This window comes from Ursus americanus, chromosome 21, assembly GCF_024610735.1.
Source record: "Ursus americanus isolate L20-20 chromosome 21, mUrsAme1.1.p, whole genome shotgun sequence".
Classification (NCBI taxonomy): domain Eukaryota; kingdom Metazoa; phylum Chordata; class Mammalia; order Carnivora; family Ursidae; genus Ursus; species Ursus americanus.
In genome coordinates, this window is record NC_142147.1 from 8,539,900 (window position 1) to 8,562,532 (window position 22,633).

Here is a 22,633-nt window from a genome sequence, read left to right on the forward strand (position 1 = left end):
ACTGAGTAATAAAGAGGAGGCCATTCTCTATCACTTCAGGCAACTTAGTTTCAAGCCAGTGAGCGAGACTTCCCTTTTTTGTTAGGGTACACAGTACCAGCTGACTTCTGAGTTGTCAACCCCATTCTGATTCCTACATTCCCAAGATCGGGAGATAATGACAGTCTTCTGGCCCTCACAGACCCTGGTAGCTGACTTACCCGTTTCCGTTCATTGTCCTCCACCCACGGTCCCCACCCAGGCTGGCCTGACTTTTCAGGGGAATGCAGCTCAGCTGTCACCTTGGTGACTCCCATGGTTTCATAACACCGAGTGACTAATGCTGAGAGCCAATAATAAATTACCCGTTTCTTTAGCAGCCTTCTTACCGTCTCCAACTCTTGCAGGGTTCTAGAATGGCCTCCTTTTGTTAAAACATCCAGTAAACTGTCTGCCATCACATAAGGATAATCCTGGCATGTGGCCAAAAACTCATGGATGCTGAAAGAGAGTGTGTTGGGAAAGTCACTTCCACATAAATCACCTCCGTTGGCTGAATCTTCCTATCCCAGCCAACTGTTTCCGTCAGACACGCCTTAATTTACACCCACGGTGTAAGAATTTCTGTCTGGGTACAACAACCTATTCACAGATTTACCAGTGATAACCTTTATCATCTTGAGCGAACTAAACAATATCAAGAAGCCAGTGAAATGAAATGCTCCTGGGGAAACCTTCAAAGAGAAGTAAGACTCTCTCAATGACGGAGGCTCCAGGCCTCAGTCCTGGACTTACTCCTGCCCTCTGCTTCCTCCCTAAGTTGACCTTATTCACCTCAGGACTTACACGTGTCTCAAGGGAGTCTCGAGGTTACACCTCTGGTCTGGACCACACCCCTTGGATATACACGGGTCTACCAGTGTTTCAGAAGGATGTGGCATTTAGGGCACTGACGAACTGGTCACTCACCTGAAATCACTGGGAAGGTCAGAGTCTTCCCCATAGGCTGAATAGATTAGATCCGAATCATCCTTGCTGATATTTGCAAATGTGGAGTCATAATGCGGAGCGTAAGAACTGTAGGGTCCGTAATTCAAGTATAACACTGTCGACAGAAATCAAATACCACAGTACTACTCTTCCACTTGTGTGTCAATCTAATTTTTGCTTTATTAAAGATTATTCCCTTCTAATTTTACTACTTCACTGGCCGGTGTAACAAATTCAAGGTAGGTATTTCCCCTTCCCGGATCCTTGGGAAGTCACAACTCAAGTGACTTTTTCCCCACAAAGGGGAGAGAGAGGAAAGAAAGCAGAAAGCTCATTTTGAATACTAATAGCTGATTTTTCAGTTTCTTCCAAAGTTAATAGAACAGCTGATTCATGTTGCAAAAAGAGTTAAAGAAATGGTAATTATGCTTCTCTTCCCCCCCTTGCTGCTTGAGCTGAGGAGAGAAACACGAAGCCTTACCTGGAGTGACTTTGTTCCTTTTGTCTTCCTTGAACCCCTGCAAAGTATTCACTCCTGACTGAAGCCTTCCAGTTGTCATTCCCAGTCTCACAGGGCAGTAGCCTGGTTCTGAACAAAAGAGTGGGCACTGTGTGGGGGGTGCACGTGGTAAGGAGCCGAGGGGTGCTCCGAGGGGTGCTCCGCGGGGTGTCTGCACGCACACTGCTTTGTGCCATCTACGTGACTCTGTCCAGGATCCCGGGTGGCCCTTCCTACACCCATCTTTCACCTACAAAAATCGCAGCAAGGCAGGAATGTAGCTAGGACCTAAACCTGGTCCTTACCATTATACTCTACTGCTTCCTGTAATTCTTTATAACGTTGCATTTCGCTTAAAAAAAATTAAGGATTTAAAGGTTGAAATTTTACTTTGATGGAAGTAAACCAGTAGAAACGGTCAGCAAAAGACTAAGGAAAAATACTGGATAAAAGACAAGAACTCATAATGTATTCAGGAAAAACTGGTCTCTACGAGGCATGCTAGTCTACCCTGGAGGAGGCTGCGGCCACAGGTGACCACGGTGATAAACTGAAAGCACCAGTGAGAAAGGCTGCACACCTAAACCGAGTGTTCGCTCCCTCTCAGCAAGCAGTCTGGAATTTGGTAGGAAGATGAACCTGAGAGGCGAACACGGGCAAGGCGTCCACCTCAGACCAGGACGCTGGCTCTTCGGGAGCTGCCGCCACGTGAGGAGCCAGGTCAGCCCGGGCCACACTGAGTCTGCCTCCAGGAGCGGGAAATGGCAGACAGCACAGCAAGGGCAGACAGACCGCTGGACACAAAGAAAGGGGCAGATCTTAAGGTGTCACCTAAATCGTCAGTTGCATCTCCTTACCACCAAATTTTCACCACAGCTATACTAGAAAGAGCAATGTTCTCAGTCTTGTGGCATTTCCTTTGATCCAAGACCATATCAACTTCTACCGTGAAAAGTTTGCATAAAAGCAAAAAGTGAGGTTTTCCCCCCCAGACAGCACCAGTGCCTCTTCTTCTACGTGAAGGAACTCCACCAGCATCTCAAGAGCGGGGCGCAATGCTAAGGACGTTAACAGGTGCCCTGGTGTGGTCCTCAAATGCGTCAGGCTCGTCCCGGCTGCTGCAAGGTCTCTTACCCCCATGCTCTCACCCTCAACTCACTTTTTTGGGACCAACCTAAACATCACCTTGCTAAAGAATAAGGAAGCCTTCTCAGACCCCCACACACTAGACGGGTCCCTTCTGTTGTGTCCTGTCACAGCTGCCCTCTTCACACGATGGATCTCGTTGTGTCTCCATTCCCTACCCCACAGACAAAAGGCGCAGGGACTCGTCTCTCCCGTTCTGTTCCCTACTACACGTCGCTCCACCGCCAGCTCCCAGGCCTTGCCTGCAGCAAAACGATAGCTATGGAGACTGTTCGCTAAGTGTCACTGTTCACTTCCACACACCCAGTGATCTCGCTCATAATGGCAGCAGGAGAATGGGTATTTACGAAATAACCTTCTCACGTTTGCTTATCCCGACACATGATTTTCACCCCTAGGACGAATGACAGAGTTCTTCTTACATCAAATTTCAAACTGTTCCCTATACTATCGCCATTAAAACAGCATCCGAGGAAATAAAAATATGAATGGGGTTCTATAGCCACGCTTCCCAACCTTTGCAAACTTTCTACCAGCCACAGTGAGAGACATGGGGTCATCAGGCATGTATTACCCCATGACTACTAAGGTACTACGGGGCATACATATGTGCTCTATTCACTGAAACTTAAAAAGCCAGCCAAATTCATTATGTTATAACATAAGAGGGTTTTGAGATACCTCCCAAAATAACTGAGTGTACATACCATAGTCTCTTAGAACCAGAGCTAGAAAGTACGTCATTTTTTGGCTTTAATGGTGGGTCTGATATTCCAGGGACTTTTTACTTTAAAGAACACTGGATCTCTATAGCACCTGCTTCAAGATGAGGAAAAGCCGTGCGAGCTATTAGCACAAAATACACGAGGTCTAGCCAAGTTCTTTGGGGATGACCATAAAGTTGGATTGCTATCAGGCTTGCTGTCTTAAAATGTCACCCGGGCTACTGCTCTTTGCCAAACGGCAAGATCATGCACATTCTGATCTGTGAACTTACCTCCTACAATGGGATCCACAGGATGGAGAAGCCCCAACGTTGTTGTTCCATCTGGTTTTCTCCTTTCAAACTCACACTGCAATGACCCAAAGTATTCAAATGTCATAAACCATTCTATATATGCCACATTCATCTGCACGACATGTACACTTATCTATCTCACACTAGAAAGCCTTACTTAGATTTAATCAAACCAATATTATGAGTTACTATTGTTACACGTAGATACTGACTTTCCCACCTCTAGCTCCATACACACAGGAGCTAATGGGCTGCAGGAATGAAGGTTCGGGAAACCTCAGGATGGTAAAGAGCTGTGCGGGGCCTTCAGGACCCTCCGTTCTGCCTACTCTATTAAAAAAGGAGGCTACTGGAGACCAGCAGAGGGGAGCGGCCTGCCAAAAGTCATGTATTAATCCATTTGGCTTTAAAACTAATGTGCTAAATAAACAATGATTTCAAGAGACCAGAGTATAAATGTTCATTTTCCAAGTTTAGAACACATTAACTTCACTAAAACCCAATAACAGAGGAAAAGATTCATCATGTACTTCACGAATACGTTATTAAAATTTCCTTCTCCGGGTGTTGTACTGAACCGCTGTACAGCAGGTACGGGTTCGAAGTGCACAAGCAATCTGAAAACTGCAAGCCGCAGACGACCAGACAGTAGGCAGTGCAAAGAAAAAGCCCAGTCACCTGGCTGTTAACAAGCCGCCTGGTCAGCTTTCCTCCGGATTCCTTAACGATGCGGTCGATCTGCTCCCGCTCTCTTTCTAAATTATTGCTCTTGCATTTATCTTCAAGCATATCTTTGTCTTTCCTGAAAACACACATTAATACTAAGTAAAAAAAAAAAAAAAAAAAGATAAGATGAAAACATTAAAATGAGTTCCAAACAGCACAACTCAACTGGAGGCATTTGCACTGCGGTCGCCAATTAAAGCTTTGTTCCTCGGTGGCCCAGTAGGGCCCGTAACACACGCATAGCAAGGCAAACCCAGCACCCCGCTTAGTTCCCTCCTTCGTGTGTCCGGTGCTGTTTGTCTTGAGCATTTTTCTCAATACAGTCAGACAAATGTCAAACATATTTTGAAGGGGGAGGGACACATCATTTTCTTTTTGAAGTCCAGCTTCTAAATTAATCAATTAATTAATTTAAGATTTTATTTATTTGACAGAGACAACCAGCGAGAGATGGAACGCAAGCAGGGGGAGTGGGAGAGGAAGAAGCAGGCTCCTATCAGAGAAGCCTGATGTGGGGCTCAACCCCAGAATGCCGGGATCACGCCCTGAGCTGAAGGCAGATGCTTAAAACTGTGCCACCCAGGAGCCCCTAAAGTCCAGTTTCTAAATTTAAAATGAAATCCTTTTAAATTGTACAAATCTTAGAAATAGAATAGGTCACAACTTTACTTTCCTTGCCTTATACCAGCAGAAATCCCAGACTGCTCACTAGAACCCTGTTCCAGAGCTGCTGGGGAGGTGCGGGGCCTCCAGGCTGTGAGGCAGTCAGTTGTGTGTGTGGGGGGGGGTGGGGGGGGGCGGTGAACACTACATCCGGCCATGACCGGGGCTGCCTGGGGGGACCGGGGCTGAGCTACTGCTCCTACCAGGTGATGTCTGGTGGAAAACACGCACACACCTCGGCAACAGCCCATGTGTTTAGGAAGTAGCTTCAACCACGCGTAGGTGGAATTTACGGTCTCAACCCCTTCATGGAATGAGGATGACAACTACAGATTTTTTCCTTAAACAGAGTTCTATTTCAATAAATTCACTAAGTCCCTAAAGATAATTTATTGGTTTTAAAACTACTTTCATAAGAATACACATTCAGAACTCTTTTCTGAACGATGTTTAAACAATTCCATATAGTGCTTTGTATGAGAAGACGGGGATCACGTCACCAAAATGGACTTTCATGCCAAAACCCAAGCAACCACGGGTAGACCTCGACTTGGTCTTCCCAAGGCAGGCACGGAACCAGTATTCTTCCCTCTTACTGGTCTGAAAAAGATAGCTTAACTTAGATATTCCAAAGATTCTTTACTTTTTGTTTTCTTTACTGGGACTCTTGAAGGCTTGTGCTTCGGTATCTCCAGAGTCTTCCCTTTCTCTCGGCCAGCAGCCGCTGTCCTCCCCACTCTGCGAGGTGTCTGTTCTATCTTTCTGCTTTCGACTTTTTTGCAAGTCGGCCATGAATTCTATGCTCTGCTTCAGGCTCTGAATTCTCTCCTAAAAATATTCAAGAATATTCTCATTGCATATTTGTCATTAATTTTTAAAGTGATGCATTTCTTTCTCACAATGTGAGTTTGCACTTACTCTGTCATTAACTAGGGAAGAAAAGCAATTAAATGTAATTACACCAAGAGAGTATGTTTGGGAACCAGGACAATACAGTCTATTCCTTCAACTCAGATAATTTAATTTCCAACATAAGAGAATGCTTTTTAACTTGACTACATCATCAAAACGTTCAAAGAGGAGAAAGCATGAATAAATACTAAGTATTCTTTGTAGTATTAGCTTTAAAAAGGAGAATTTAGTTTAACAGCATGTTTAAATTTTATATTTAACAGAATGGCTTATCTTTTGAAATTTAAAAATTATCAGATATTTCGAAAGCAAGAGGATGTGAACATGTGAAGCACCCTTATACTCTGGTATCCTAGGATAACCACTGAGGATGCTGGCACTTTTCTCTGTGTGAAAGCAACATGCTCCAAGGAGAATAAAAGGTTGGTAGCATAGTTTCTTTCCCAGAAAGCATAATGTTCTTCTTACCAAAGAAGTCCTGTTTCCATTTTGTGAAACATGTACTTAATTTTCAACTGCATTGATATGCTGTGAAATTTTCTTTGTGGTTAAGGGCTTGAGGTTTCTGGAGGCACATTTGTTTCTAGCGACTATTCTAACTTTTAACTCTGAGCACTGTCACTGGATAAGATATGGAGTGCAGTCTCCTTAGTGCTGCTTGGCAACGCCAGGGAAGACTTTTGCAGGACAATAGAAACAGAACTGGAAAGGACCAGAGGTCATTCAAGTAAGAACAACATAGCCCAGAAATGCTAAATGCCTCACCTAAGGTCACAGAACCAGTGATGAAGGCCAGGCCTCCGGGGTCTCACGAGGGGCCCCGTCTCATCACACTGCTGAATTTGCAGTGCAGGCTGTGAGAGCCTCTAGAACACGCACCTGCTATTTTTACTGAACTTTTATTTTAAGGCAGCCTTAAAACTATCCAAGTACTATATTTCATTGTAGACAAAGATTTGGGTAGAGGAGAAAATACAAACCTTGTTAATTTATCATTATGCCAGTATTTCTCTAAGCATTACGCATACTAGCAAATTAGAACTACGCTATTTGTTAACATGCATTTTTTCATTAATAAATTACAATCATTTTCCCTCCGTATCACTGAATATTTTTTAAATCAAGTGTTTTTAGTTAGTATTTTCTCCTGTGTACCATGGTCTAATTAACATTCCGCTGTTGGACATTTAGATTATTTCCAAGTTTCTACTATTACGAATAAAGTCTCATGAACATCACTGTAAATAAATCTCTCCAAGAATATCTTTTTAGGATAAATTCCCCAAAGTGGGACTGTATATTAACTACATTAAAAAAAAAATTCTTAGAAGTGGAAACCTTAGGTCATCAGGCTTTTGATATGTACTGCCCAACTGCTCTCCAGAAAAGTTTTATCAATGTATATATCAGTGTTTGAAAGTTTCTCTGAATCCTTATCAAACGGAATAGTATTTAAAAGAATTTGCCAATTTGATTTTTAAAAACCTGTCTTATTTTAATACATACTTAAAAAATATTAGCGAGTGTGATTATCTCTGGAACTTTTTATCGGCCACTTGCGTACGTCACTTAGGTAACTCCTCACCCAGCTCTCTCTGGTACCTGAATCAGAGGCTGGCGCACTGCAAGGACTCAAGAAACGGTGTTAAAGGAATGGGCTTAGATCATGAAGTTTTCAGTTATCTTCTTATTTCCACTCTAGACTTTTATGAGGCAGAACTTACATTAAAAACATTTGGGAATTTTTAAAAACATAGCATACACAAAATTAAAAGAATTAGAGAAATTTAAATTTCAACACAAATCATTGAAAAAGCTGAGTTTCATTTTATTTTGAAAGTCTTTTTTTAAAAAAAATAATTAAGATGTCTCCAAATCAGCATACTATTTATCAGTCCTCAATTTTACAATATTAAATGACCAAAAGGGCTTGACTCTTTGCCACAGCTAACACTTGGGTGCTTACACATGCCGCAGGCATGGCTGCCTGGCTTCACGAGGCGAGGACTACTGAGGCTGAGCAAGGCTGCATGGCCTGCCTAAGGTCACTCAGCGTCTCGAGGGCACAGCCAGGACTCGAACCCTGATTCCAAAGCCACTATGCTACAAACAGTAGTCTGTACTATTTTGTTTGTAGTATAAGGCAGCATTCTAGTGTTCATCTAGGAAATCAAAAAAGTTATTTGACTATGTCCATTCTTTATAAAAATGCCTACTAATAGTCACCATTTGTGTGTAGATGAAAAAAATGATCAATGACTGCTCTACAATCTTTACACTGAACAGTCAAAACCAGTGCTCTTTTACAAAGACACCGTTCATGGAAGGGTGTGCTGGGCTCCCTTGGGAGTACCACTATTAGAAGAGTTAACTCAGAAGATCTAAATTTAAACATTTAAAAATCACTGTTGTAAGGATCCCTCCCATTTAGGGTGGAGAGAACAGTCAACAGGAAGCTATAACACAGGATGGGTAGGGCTCCTCAACAGGAAGAGATCTGAAAAAAAGGAAGACAACAGAGAGAGAAAAGGGAAAGTGGAGAAGAAAGTTTATTTTCTGTGCTTCCAGCCATCCCACCCCCAGTAAAATTCAAGATACTGGAATCTTTTGCATGTTATATTAACTACATATTTGAAGAAAAGAAAATAATGGTAGATCAAAGTTGATAAATTTACCTGGGATACTGAAAATTCAACTTTCTCCCAAAAATTTAATGTACATATTTTGGAGTGACTACAGACTACATTTGCAGGATGCACTTTTATTTCAAATGTAATAACAAGCATTTGTAGATTTTTAAACCTGAAATATGGCTTGGGTCTGGATTCTGAGTCTTCCTGCAAAGAGTGGGATAAACATTTTATAGTCCCCTTTCCTTTGTAGATTTTGCCAAAGATGGGTAACTGGTTCACATTACAGTTTCTTAAGTCTGTAGGAAAGGGTAGGAACTGATGCTGTCTGAATATTAGGAGTGCAAGAATAATCATCAGTCCAAATGTTTTCCTTTCCTCAGTTAAATGGATCCAAGAATCTTTTTAGAGCCAAGCACACAGACATCTGCACACGAAGACAATTCTTTAAATGTGAAAGTGCGATACAGATGGCCACTGTAACAAGTGGGAAGCCATGTGCGTCTACACATGACTCATGCTTACTCTCCTGTAACTCCTCCGAGTCTGGGCCCAAGCTCTTCATTCTGATTTCTTTCTAATTCCTCCTGTCTTATACCCCCGCTCATCTCTTTTTCGCAAAATCCCTCTCCTGCCTTGCTCTCCTTTTAGTCTCCTGCCTACTCCAGCTCTTATCGAGAGTCGGCACCCTAATGCTAGCAATTATCTTGGGAGACTGCACTTTAAACCACCTTCTCCACACGTGAGAACATCGAGGCCCAGCGTGGTTCATGTCTTGCCCGAGGTCCACAGTTAGAGCAAAGAGCTAAAGCCAGAACTCCGACTTCCTGTCGTGGTAAGGCGCCAGGATCATCTCAGTTAATTTCCCATCCTACTCAGAACCGTGAGTAAAACCTCAGACACGACTTATCTAGCGAGCTCTCCTTTGCTCCCTGCAGGTGCACAGCGAGCCAGTCAACTTCCGCCCCCCCCACCCCCGCCTTTCATCAGCGGTTGTTCTGAGACAGCACGTGTTTTTTTCTGCCATTAACCTCTCTTTTGAATAAACTGTCATGTTTATGCTGTCTCATGAAGCTTGATGGTGAAGTGTCCCTCCCACCTCAGCCACCTTACTATGGTACCAGTTCTGGTCTTTCCAGGGAGAGTGCTCCTGTGGGAAGGTGGCAATGAGCAGGTTACTGCTTACTGAAATTTTCTTTCTTTGTACCGGAAGGAGTTCCTGTGCTTCAACAAATCAGATTCCATCCTTCCAAGGGAAGTAGAGAGCTTTCCCCTTAAAAGGCCTCATAATTCATCTAATCAATCTTATCCTGGAATGCAGGGTATGTTTCTTTCACAGCAAATATCAATCTGGCGACTAACCAATTCAATAGCCTCTAAATAATTAGTAGTGAATGCCAATATTTATTTGTATCCATTCCAAATGAGAATTTCCTGCTTTAATTTTCTTTATATGAAAACTTTTTCATTTACTATTTCCTACTTCAATGCAATCTGCCTATAAAACTAGTACCGTACTGGATCTCTATCGCTCTAACCAAAAAACAAAGGTATGTAGATTTTATAATAGTTACTATTTATGAGAAAGAATTTCCTTTACCTGGCTAAGAATTTTCATCCCTGAGTGCAATAGCTTCTTTGCAGCTTTATAATAAATGGTCTCGGGTTTGTTGTAAATCATAGCATTAGTACACATTAGTTTGAAGTTATCCTGCAAAGAGAACATCAAGGAGAAAAGTGCATTTAAAACAAAACATTAAGCACCTTCTTGTCCCTGTTTGAAATCATTCAGGTCCTTGAAAAATTAAAACAGATAAAACTAACAAAAAACCCTATCCTTTTCTTTCACTGTTTACTAAACAACATTAAAGCAATTTATGTACGTTTTAAGACTAACAAAAGGAGTACTGCTAAGTTAACTTAAATATTCTACTACACTTCTTTCCAAATTCTTAAGACATTTTATAATGAACTACATAAACGTTTAGATCCCAAGAGGAAATTTCTAAATGGATTTCTTCGCTATACTCTTACCGCACACGAAATGAACCGGAAGAAAATACTTCTATTAAACAGAATAATTTTTAGGTTTTTTGTTATTGTTGTTGTTGTTTTGTTTTGAGAGAGAGAAAGCGAGAGTGGATAGGGAGGGGGAACAGGGGAATGGACAGAGGGAGAGAGAGAATCCCAAACGCAGGCTCCTCACGCAGCACAGAGCCTGACGTGGGGCTTGATCTCATGACCCTGAGATCGTGACCTGAGCCAAAATTAAGAGTTGAACCCTTAACTGACTGAGCTACCCAGGCACCCCTAGAATAATCTTAACTGAGTTCATGTAATTAAAAAATATTACTTCTAGTTTTAAAACAAACAGCTTAAGTTTCCATTTATGAATTAAGTAATTTTAAATCTTGATGAAAACTGTGACAGGGCTAAATTATCACAATATTTTTTAGGAAATTCAAATTAATTGAACAAAAATGTTAAAATATTTACACTAATTTTAAGTGTTTGGATACTATCCTAAGCTAAACATAATCTGCAGAATGCTACAAAATCATGCCAATGTGAAATAAACCATACAACCTCAAAGAGTTGGAACATGTAACCAGAGTAGCCAGATTATCAAAACTGAACTTTTGGGTTAAATTTCAAAGTACCTACATGTGCTGGAGAACTCAATTCCACTGCATAGTTTCATGGTTAAGTAATTTTTTTACATTGTATAAATGTGGCAGTGATTATGCCAAGGTCTGAGTTAAAATGGTAAAAACCCAACAAAAAAATTCCCCCTGAACAAACTCCTCCTCCATATCCAAAACAAGTATTCAAACCCCACTATTTAATAACTAGTGATGACAGCTTAGGACATTTAAATGGAATAAAACAGGTAGACTTAGTATTTTCTGAAAGCGTATGAGAAGACAGACTCTAGGGTCACAAGAAGTCTGGTATTAAACTTAAAGTGGATGAAGTATGTGTGGATCCTTGTCCCTGCTGAAGTCTCTAATCAGTAAGAATTTGCTAGGTCCTAGATCTTTCAGAATGTGATGAAAGTCATGCATCCACTCCTCAAGCATACAGACACACTTCAGGTTGAACACAAAATTTTTCGTGTCATTTTAGCAGGTTCCCCTTAAAGGCTCATCCGTGGCTTCTGTCCAGAGGACCCCAGGTTAAGGACCCTTGCTATAGATTTTCTGAAAAGCTTCCATTCCATTAAGAATTATTAAATATATATTTTGGGAAACAGAGGCAAGCGAGGGAGGATATCGGATGACTATTAGTTATACCAAGGGACCACTGGAAAAGAGAGTATTGGGATTATTCCCCTGATCTGATCTGTTAAGGCAATTTGTAGATCCCATGAATCTTAACTGTCATGTGCTAGGCTTTATTGGACTTTGGGGTAATGGCACTTGGTCATTCAAAAAGCTAAACGACCTTTCTGCATACTTTTCAAGTAATTAAAAAAAACCCTGAAGAACCTAATGAGCTGATAAGCTAATTAATATTACATCAGGCTATTGATTTTTCCCCAAAGGAAAACGTAGTAATGTAGAAAACTCCAAAAAGTGAAAGTATTAGTTTATTTCAATTACAACAAATCTTAATAATCATTTGTGCAAAAACACTTAAGGGGCACATTTCTACTCTCTCCTGTCATCATAAAAGAAAGATCAGAGGAAAACTATTCACTAAAAGAAAAAAAAAAAAACAAACCCTGTGAAATTTTTTTCCATTAAGCAATAAGGAAGGAGGTCAGAAATATGCTGAAATAAACCGTTCTAGCCTAATTTTCACCAGATGAGAAGCTGGGAAAGTTTCCATTTCTCTGAATACAAGAGAATGTAATTCAGGTTTCCAGAGTAAGTGGAATGTTATCTATGCATTCAAATGGACAGTAAAGATAGAATTAAATACTGGTTTTATTCATAAATCTCAACTGATCAATATGTGGATTAAAAAAAGGTAAAAAGATAATCTGTAACTGATTAGGGTCTAGTACTCAGATAGGTCAGGTGAATACTACAGTGTTCACGTAGAAAAAATAAAGGCAAAACAGGTATTATCTAAACCAGTTAAGTTTGGGCGGTTTGATACAGAAAAAAATTTTAAAAACATGTGGTTCCTTTCTTTGAAGGTCAAAATGAAAAGTATACTGCTGAAATCAACATATACCATGACTACTTAAAGACAGAAAAACTTCCACTGTAACATCAGACACACACATCATCCTCTCGTGCCTTATGGGTTCTTCACTTCTAAGTTTTTAATTTCCTTCCTCTCTTTTGAAGAATATATGCTAAAAAAAAAAATACAGCCAAATTGAGTTCAGGAAGCAACTGACTTTCATCATAGAAGCATAATTAAACTTTCGTTTAACTATTTCTGGACAAGCCAACTTATCCTCTATTCAAGAGACACGCTACACCTTAGTTGTCTAGAAACAGGAAAGGAAACTACTCTGTCACAACTTTCATTTAAGTATCAATTTTATCTATATTGGTCTGAAATGAAAAATCAGATATTTTTTCATTTTAAAGGTTGAAAATAAATATCGTAGAACACAACGAAATTCAAAATTTTTCTAAAATGCCTCCAAATAATAAAAGACAGCAGATGGGTTAGTTTGTCTGGTTTTCTGTCACCAAGCTCAAAAATGTTTTCTGAGACAGAAAAATACAAACAGTTTGGATATTAAAATAAACTTAATTCTCTGCAAAATAAGAGGTCAATGAGAAAGTTTCCTATTACCAGAAATGCAGATTTCTACCAACACTGTGTATATACAGTATCCAAGAGTTCGACTCTCAACTGAATAGTTATGTTACTTTGTATTAGGTCAATTTTCCAATCACAACATAAGTAACCATAGTTACCTTTAGCTCTTCTATGGACTGGTAATCATTGTTCTTAATCTTTTCTTTCATGGTACTAAAATCCATTGGGTGCTTAATGATCATGGAGTAGCCAGGAGCAATAAAATCAGTCACAGGAAATGAAAAGAAAGCACTTGGGTCTTTTCTGTGAAGATACGAAAAAGGCAGTTTTATTTCTACTACAAACAAATCTGGTCTAAGAGCAGGAGTCAGAAGAAACATAGTTAGTGTAGAAAGAATTTGCAGTATGCTAACATGTTCTTCACTGCAAACTGAAGGAATGATTTTATTTTTTAAAGATTTTATTTATTTGACAGAGAGAGAAAGCGAGCACAAGCAGGGAGAGTGGGAGAGGGAGAAGCAGACTCCCCGCTGAGCAAGGAGCCCGATGTGGGGCTCGATCCCAGGACCCTGGGATCATGCCCTGAGCCGAAGGCAGACACTTAACTGACTGAGCCACCCAGGCGCCCCTGAAGGAATGATTTTAAAGAGTCATAACTAATAACAACGTTAAGATGTTTTTTTTACATACTAGTTGTACCCTGAATACAGTGAAATCTTTTAAAATATGCAGCCTAATTAATCGGTAGCACCTCCTACACAGGGAAAAATGAAACAAAAGATCTAAGACTAACTGACCAATGTCTTGGCTCTTGGGAGATAAGCACTATGTATTTTTATCAACCATAGGGGAAAAGACAGAAAGAATAACTCTAAGTGCACAATGCAACCTTCCATACTGATTTCTCGGATTCTTGGTGGGCCACAGAATTCACGTGTGTATCTATATTTTCTTGATCAGTGGATCCGAGTTCTAGTGTGTGTAGGGGAGTACTCAAAAAACAGACGTTAAACAAGTCCTCATACCACCCCCAAACTTAAGAACCAGTGCTTTCTACTGTAGGCTCTCAATTCTGGCTGTGCATGAGAATCAAGAGAGGAGATTTAAAAAAAAATTCTAGTTGCGGCGGGTGGGGAGGAGGCGGCTCACCCTAGACCCACTGCATCAGAATCTCTTGGGCAGGAGGGTTTGTCCAGGCACTGGTACTGGTAGGGCTGAATACCGGTATTGTGGTATTTGGCACTGGTAATTCTAGTACTGACAGGGTTGAAAATCATTGCATATGATGAGGTCATTAGATTGATTTTTTCTCTGGAAAGCTGGCAAACCAAAGTTTTCTTACTCCGAATAATTGTAACAATAAAAATGGTTTAAAAAGTAGTAATAGGAGCAACTTTTAAAATGTATTTACCACATGCAGGCCCAATGGTAGGTGCCTGATGTATTTCATATCTAACCCTTACAAGAGCCCTCAAGGTGGTGGCAGCCTCATTTAGAGATGAGGGAACTGGGGCTCAGAGGTCAAATCTTTTGTTCTAGGTCATAAATCTGATGGAAGTTAGAGCTGGAATCTAAACTCAGCTATTTGTTCTTCCTTAGCAGGATGCCTAGGTTGTGAGACTAGAAAATAAAGAATAAGCAAAAATACAGTCTGTCCCTAGTAGTTACTATGAATAACAACACTGATCATCTCTGGAGGACCTCGTCAGAGCCAATTATCCACAGCCCCCTAGAATCGGTCATTTTAACAGAACCCTAATCAACTACACTGTTTATCAGCATTTGGCCTGAGCCTCAAGGATGATGAATTAGTAAAAACCATTCAAAAAATGTGGCTCTGGGTTCTAAACCCCAAAATGTTTTGAGAAATGTCAATGTCCTTGGACTGAGACTTTTTTTTTTTTTTAAGATTTTATTTGAAAGAGAGAGACAGAGATGCATGAGCAAGGGGAGGGGCAGAGGGAGAAGCAGGCTCCCCACTGAGCAGACAGTCCAATTTGGGGCTCAATCCCGGGACCCTGAGATCATGACCTGACCTGAAGGCAGACACTTAACCAACTGAACCACCCAGGCATCCCTAACAGAGAGCTTGTTAAGTGGATTTCTTTTAAGTTGACATCATTAAGCTACATCCCAGTTTTATGTTACAAAAAATAAAACTTCAAAGGCAGCCAAAACACTTTATGATCATACATTCTAATGGAGCTGGAATACCTACTGCTTACCTGTTCATATTTGGGGATAAGTAATGAATGACTTATTCAAGTGCAAAGACTTGAGATGTAATTTTCTCAATTATCCTGTAACACCAAAAAGGGAGGGAGGCCACTAACTTTTCATCTTAACTGCAAAGCTGAACAGGTGCTGAATACAGAGAGCACAAGAGGCTTTAACTTACAAAATGATTTGTAATGTGTTCTGGGGTTGACACAGAAGGACAACCCAGTGAGAAGAAAGTTCACTATGAAAATATATGCTCTCCATCTATGAATCTTCTGCAAATAATATGTCTTTGAGCTGAAAATTCAAATTCTGAGACAGGTATCAAAAACATGTATTTTAATAAATACAGAGTTACTCTTTTCCCCTTGATTAACTTAATATTAGTTTAATCTAGATACTGTAATTTTTAGAACAAAATTTTGCATGTAAGAGAGGGTCAGAAATCCTGTTTCTTCTCCCAGACTTAATAATTATTGAATATTCACAGCACGATAAGCACTGAACAAATATATAGAAGGTATTTTCATCTATTAGCAAAGTGAAAATATCTGTATTGTTTATTCCTGGTTTAAAACTTTAACATCAGAAGTTACTTTAAAGAGAAATTTGCCATTAAGAGTATTAGGTAACACTCTTCAAGTTGCCAGTTAAAACAAACCAAAGGAGAACATTTAAAAGTCAGCTTCTTAAAGTACTTTCCACTGCCAGGCAAAATATTTATCATCCACTTTAAAATCAAGTACATTTGGATCTAGGCCACAAAATGTGGCTTTAAATAATCAAAAATAGAGAAGTGGTTTGGATCTTATATTTCCCATTTTAGTTTCCAAGTTATAAAAATGTTGGAAAAAACATTTACCTCTGTAATTGTCTCATCAGCTGATTCAAAGCTTCTTGAAGGGGTGTCTGTTCTACTTCTAAAGCAAAGGAAAAAGAGAAAGTGTTTTCAAAAAGGAAGATTCTACAAAGTATAGTTTATCTTATTTTCTTTCTATGAGTTACCTCATAACTATCATTAAATATCTCATACAGAAATTCTATTTCTCTTACAAATATACTGAAGTATGAGAGTATCAATTCAAAATTACAGCGAATTTAAAGCTCTTATGCAGTGATAGAAAAAAGAAAACTTAAAAAAAAATTCAATTAAACAGCTTTTAAAATATAACTTAAAAACTAAAAACCCACTCTCCCTGGCTACAACCCTTAAAATAATTTCAGCCTCCTCATTCAGGGAAGTTAATTCAGAGTTATTCCAACCTTCTTGTTTGGCTAAAGAGCTTGTGAGAGGCTTCTCAGGAGGCAAGTCTAATCTTACAGGGGCCTGGCACTGGAGGTCTTTTTCTGCCTCATTCTCCACACGGTCCCGATCTCGCTTCTTTTTATCCTCCTAAATGGAACAAAGGGAAATAATTAAGAAATACTTCAGAATTAATACCTTTAAAACAAATAATACTCATCTCATTGGGAAAAAAAAAAACCCAAAACAAAAAAAAAAAGACATCACTCAGGAAAAAAAATCGAGTCTTAATAATGAAATCTTAATGTATTTTACTGCCATCTACTGGAAAAGGAGAGAATAACAGTTCATACAGGGGGAGGGGGAAGTAGTGCTTCTATATCCTGGAAATAACCAATTAGAAAAATACTACTATTCACAAAAGCAAGATAACATACCTAGGAATAAATCTAATAAAAGATGCCTGATACCCTATAGGGAAAAATTGTGAAACATTATTGAAAGATCGTTGTGGAAGGCCTGAATAAAGGAGATATACCATGTTCATGAATTGAAAGACAGTCAATTCTCTCCCAAGTAATCTATAAGTAAAATGTTATTTCAGTGAAAATTGTAAGAATTTTTCAAGAAATTTGACAAGCCAATCATAATTTATCTTGAAGATTGAATCAAGAATAATCCACACAGTTTTGAAAAAAATCACAATAAGTTGTATCTTATCGGATAGTAAGTATTTATATAAAGTGATAATAATTAAGACAACGTGGTTCTGACACAGGTACAAACAGACCAACATATAGAGTCCAGAAACAGACTTGTACACATAGAAAAGTCTTGTTATATCAGAGGTGGCATTATAAATCAATGCCAAAAGGGTAGTGCTGGGATAGCTGGTTATCTACATGAAAAAGAAAATAAAATTAGATCTCTATCTCATATCATAAGCAAAAGGAAATTCCAGATAAAGACTTAAATGTACAAAGCAAAGCTTTAAAACTTCAGCTAAATATAAAGAATCTTTATGACCCAAGAGTAGGGAAAGATTTTCTTACCCATAAGCAAAGCCAAAAGACTAGCTATAGACTGAGATAAAGTACTTGAAACACAAAAAACTCATAAAATACTAGCAAAAATTACATGAAGAGCATTTATTCAGGTAAAATTCAGGTAAAAAGGAAAATGGGTAGAAAATGGGTAAAAGATATCACAGGTAATTCCTAAAAGAATGAAACATGACAACTAGCACAAGCTCCCGAGAACTGTGGGAATTATAAATTTAAAAACCAGAAGGCATTTCCTATCTCTCCGATTGGCAAAAATTAAAATGCCTGAAAATGTCAAATTTTGATAAAAACGTAGAGAAACTGGGCTCTCATACCTTACGGATGGGTGAGTAAACAGGTATAACTGCTAGGAGAACCATTAACAATACCTGGTAAGGCTGATGATTCCTTTACCCTACTTCTCAGCTATTCTACTCCTGGGCATACACCCTAGAGAAACTTCTTTTCACACAGTATACATGAAAGACAGGTATAAGAATATTTACTGCCACACTCTGAAATAGTAAAAAATTATGAACAATCCAATGTCTAAAAGGAAAATGGCTTAATAAATTATGACTATTTACACAGCAGGTGAAAAGAATAAGCTAAAGTTATATTGTATCAAAACGTATAATGTCTCGAAACAATTTCTAGAGACAAAAGTTGAGAATATGTGTTATCAGTTTTGTAGTTTGAAAATGTGTAAGCGTATATTATTCACAGATCTATGTAGAAGTAGTAAAATTACAAAAACAAGTATGCAAGTGATGCAAATGAAACTCATGATAATGGTTCGCTCTAGGGCAAGAGAGAGGAATGGGATTCTGGAAGAACACACAAAAGGCTTCAGCTGGGGGCACCTGGGTGGCACAGCCGTTAAGCGTCTGCCTTCGGCTCAGGGTGTGATCCCGGCGTTCTGGAATCGAGCCCCACATCAGGCTCCTCTGCTGTGAGCCTGCTTCTTCCTCTCCTACTCCCCCTGCTTGTATTCCCTCTCTCGCTAGCTGTCTCTGTCAAATAAATAAATAAAATCTTAAAAAAAAAAAAAAAGGCTTCATCTGGATCTACACTCTAACTTCTTTAAAAAACAACAACAAAAAAGCCCCCAAACCAAAAAATCAAGCAAAAGGTACAATGTTGAGATCTGCTAAAGCTGGGTGGTTGGTATCCAGGTGGTAGTTTCATCGTTGTTTTCTTTTCTTTTTTTTTAATTAAATTTGTAAAAAAGTTGTCCAAAAATGTCTATCTTATGCCTCTGAGAATCAAGATTCTCAATAGGATCTTAACAACTCCAAAACGATTTTCTTGGCTTATGTCCCCATTATTGTCCTAGAATCTAGAGCAGTGGTTCTCAAAGTGTGCTCCTTGAGCAGCACCATCAGCTGGGAAATTGCTAGAAGTGTAAATTCTGAGTTCCCACTGCGGTTTTCAAGCTTCAGTGTGCATCGGTATCACCTGAAGAGTTTGTCGAAACATTAATATCTTGGCCCTGTCTCCAGAATTATCCATCTAGTAGGTCTAAAGTAGAGCCCATGAGTATCACCAACAAGTTTCCAAGCCGTAACAGTGTTGCTGCTACAGGAATCACACTTTGAGTATCACTGATACCGAGCTTCCTTTCTAAGGGTCCAAAGCATCTAATACAGAATATACGACTGGCTTAAAAGCTCCAGAGAAAAATGCTGTAAACTGTACTCATCATGCACTCGATCTCAGTACCATCAAGTTGATTGGTGTCTGTTTTTTATGGCTTCGTGACAGATTCTGGAGCAGCAAATTTTGACTTTGGAAAGTTTTGTATCTTTTGCCCGGGAAACCTGGCATGAACCTTTTGCAGGCGGGCAGGTTGCCATCCGTTCAATGGAAAAAGACCCCCTAGAGACACAGATTCCTTCTTCTTAAATGTAAATTGTGGAGTGAGGACAGCTTGGAAGGCAATAAGCACTCTCCTAGGTGGAAAGAACTAGGGCCATAGTGCCAGGAATCTAGAGCAGGGGTTGGCAAGCTTTTCTGGTAAATGGTCAGATAGTATATAATTTAGTCTTGTGGTCCATTTGTGGTGCATAAGAGGGTCCAGGCAGCAGGTCTGTCACGACTACTAACCTTTGCTGTTGTGGCATGAAAGCAGCCATAGACAATACATAAGTGAATGGGTGTGGCTGTGTTCCAATAACACCTTATTTATAAAACCAGGTGGCACCGGCCATGGTTGGCTGATGGTCTATAGGCTCAAGTTCTAGCCCCAGCTTCATCCTTAACACACTCTGTGACCTTCTGAGGCAACTCATTTATCATCAGGCCTCTTCATCATCCACAAGATAGAGATTTAACTGATTTTATTTATTCTACAAAGTCAATGAGATGGTGAAATGAGGTCAAGTAATAGAAAAGTTGAAAAAGTACCAAAGGAAGGTACTGCCTAATAACGTTATCTTGTCAGCCTGGTCTACAGTAACCACCTAATTTTCACTATGACAAGAGAATACAGTCTTCTGGGCTAGGGTCCAAAAGAGAAAGAGAATATAAAAACCTATACTTGGACACTACCCTAAACTGAATGGAGATATTGTAATGTGTTACTGCCAGATTAGGAATTAACAGACCTGGCGTCTAGTTTGCCAGAATGTGACCTTGAACAGGTTACCCCACCCGCTCACTCAGTTTCACCTACAAAACAAGAGGCTTTGATCTCTCCAGTTCCTTCTCACTTAAATTTTTGATTTCAACCTTCTTATTTTCTTCATGATTCAGAATATAGTAGAGAATCTTGCTGTGAATGTCCCTTACTAAACGTCACACAGATATATAAAACCAAAATTAACACAGTTATACTCAACAGTTAGTACATTTTGCCAATTACACATAGAGAATGAAACAAAAATACTTGAGCCTTTTAACTTCAGGTAGCCAAGGAAGAAGGGTTTATAGTCACAGTTTATAAATGGGCTCAGATTCTGGCTTGCCACTTATCAGCTATCAGACTATAGATACACTATATAATTTTGGGGAGACTAATTTTCTTATCTTTAAAATACACAAGAGGGGTGCCTGGGTGGCTCAGTCAGTTAAGTGGTCTGCCTTTGGCTCAGGTTACGATCTCAGGGTCCTGGGATCGAGCCGAGCCTTACTTCAGGGTCCCTGCTCGGCAGGAAGTCTGCTTCTCCCTCTGCCACTCCCCTGGCTTATGCGCCCTCTCTTTCTCTCAAATAAAGAAAATCTTAAAAAAAAAAACCCACACACAGTCGTACCTCAGAAGATGATTTTGAGGGTGAAATAAGATAGTGTATGTGAAATTTCCGTGGAGTATTTTCTCACGGCGCTCACTTATTCACTCATGCATTCAACAAATAAATGAGGTTCTACTGTGTGGACACACTGGTGGATAAAACACACACAGCCCTGCCCTGAGGCAGCCGAGAACGGAACAACAGAGACACACATTAAACAACTCATTAAAAAACTCAAACAGATTTCATGGGGAGAATAACTGTTGGGTGAATCTAATTTAGACTGGACAAGTGTGGGAAGGCTTCTATAAGGAAGTAACATCTGATCTGAGATCTGAAGGATAATATTTAGCCAGGCTGGGGGTGGAGGTGGGTGGGTGGAAAGAGCATTCCAGACACAGTAAGTATCCTCTGCATAAGAGGGTCCAGGCAGCAGAGAGGAACCACGGCTATTTCTGTTAACTACAAACACACTGGACTTCATTTCAGACTCTATTCACAACTCAATGCAAGTTATTAATTTGTGAATGGCACTTTTGAAGCAAATCTCTGTTCATTTTATAACACTCATTGCACTATCTTATAAACACATCTGCCTCTTGCACTGGAGTTCCTCGTGGGTAGGGTCCCACGTTATTTTCAGCTCTGTACCTCCAAGCTCAACAACGCCTAATACATAATACTTGCAGAATTAATTACAAGAGACAGCATGAAACAGGAATGTGAAAGCATGCAAATCAACAGCGGAAGTCCTTAGTTACAAGTACTGTCCTCCAGGTTAACTACTTTTGGAGGAGAGCTAGATCTAGATACATAGATCTCTAGCTATATTCAAATAATGCTTCCAATGTGCAAAATAATTCCAGGACTTCCCTGTAACAGGTGATTTCAGAACGTAATCGAAAAATCAGTCTTACTACTTTGAAGGGATGCCTCATTTGGGCGAAACAGCATCAACAGACTGAAAACAGCATCTGCTGCACAATTTAGGTGTTAGGTCTCCTATCCTTCCCCCAGCATCCCGAGGCAAAATGAGAAACACTTTCCTCCGGACTCCCAGAGCACTTCATTTATACCTCTGTTAGAATTTACCAGGCCATGAAGTTTATCTATCCTTTCACATCTGATTCCCCGCCCAACTCTGAGCTCCTCCTACAGGGCAGGAGCTGTATTTTATTAATCCTCACCGCCTGAATCTAGTAGAAAGTTGGGCATACAAGAGGTGTCCGGTAAACGTACACTAATAAATAGTCTTCCCATCAGAGGAACACCACCACTCTCAAGCTTTTAGAGTCCTTCCTTCTGTAGGGGCGCTGGCTAGCTCATTTGGAAGAGTGTGTGACTCCTGATCTTGGGATCAGGGGTTTGAGCCCCACGCTGGGTGTAGAGATTACTAAAAAAAAATAAACTTTAGGGGTGCCTGGCTGGCTCAGCTGGTAGAGCATGTGACTCTTGATCTCCGAGTTTTGAGTTCAAGCCCCACGTTTGGTGTAGAGATTACCAAGAATAACAATAATAATAAACTTACACTTACACTTACACACACACACACACACACACACACACCAAAAAGAGGATGGCCTCAGAAGGAAACCAGAATGGGAGGATT

General features: G+C 39.9%; 1 protein-coding gene across 2 annotated transcripts in view; it reads right to left on the minus strand.

Moving 5' to 3' along the window:
- Positions 1–22,633, minus strand: part of BRD7 (bromodomain containing 7) — a 35,482-nt gene that overhangs the window by 5,338 nt on the left and 7,511 nt on the right. For both annotated transcript variants that reach the window (XM_045806753.2, XM_045806754.2), the window contains exons 3-12: positions 16,772–16,901; positions 16,371–16,428; positions 13,447–13,591; positions 10,164–10,274; positions 5,665–5,849; positions 4,311–4,434; positions 3,612–3,687; positions 1,451–1,558; positions 949–1,084; positions 369–480 (exon numbers count right to left, since the gene is read on the minus strand). In XM_045806753.2, the coding sequence (XP_045662709.1) occupies positions 369–480; positions 949–1,084; positions 1,451–1,558; positions 3,612–3,687; positions 4,311–4,434; positions 5,665–5,849; positions 10,164–10,274; positions 13,447–13,591; positions 16,371–16,428; positions 16,772–16,901 (1,185 nt within the window). The remainder of the gene's footprint in view (positions 1–368; positions 481–948; positions 1,085–1,450; positions 1,559–3,611; positions 3,688–4,310; positions 4,435–5,664; positions 5,850–10,163; positions 10,275–13,446; positions 13,592–16,370; positions 16,429–16,771; positions 16,902–22,633) is intronic.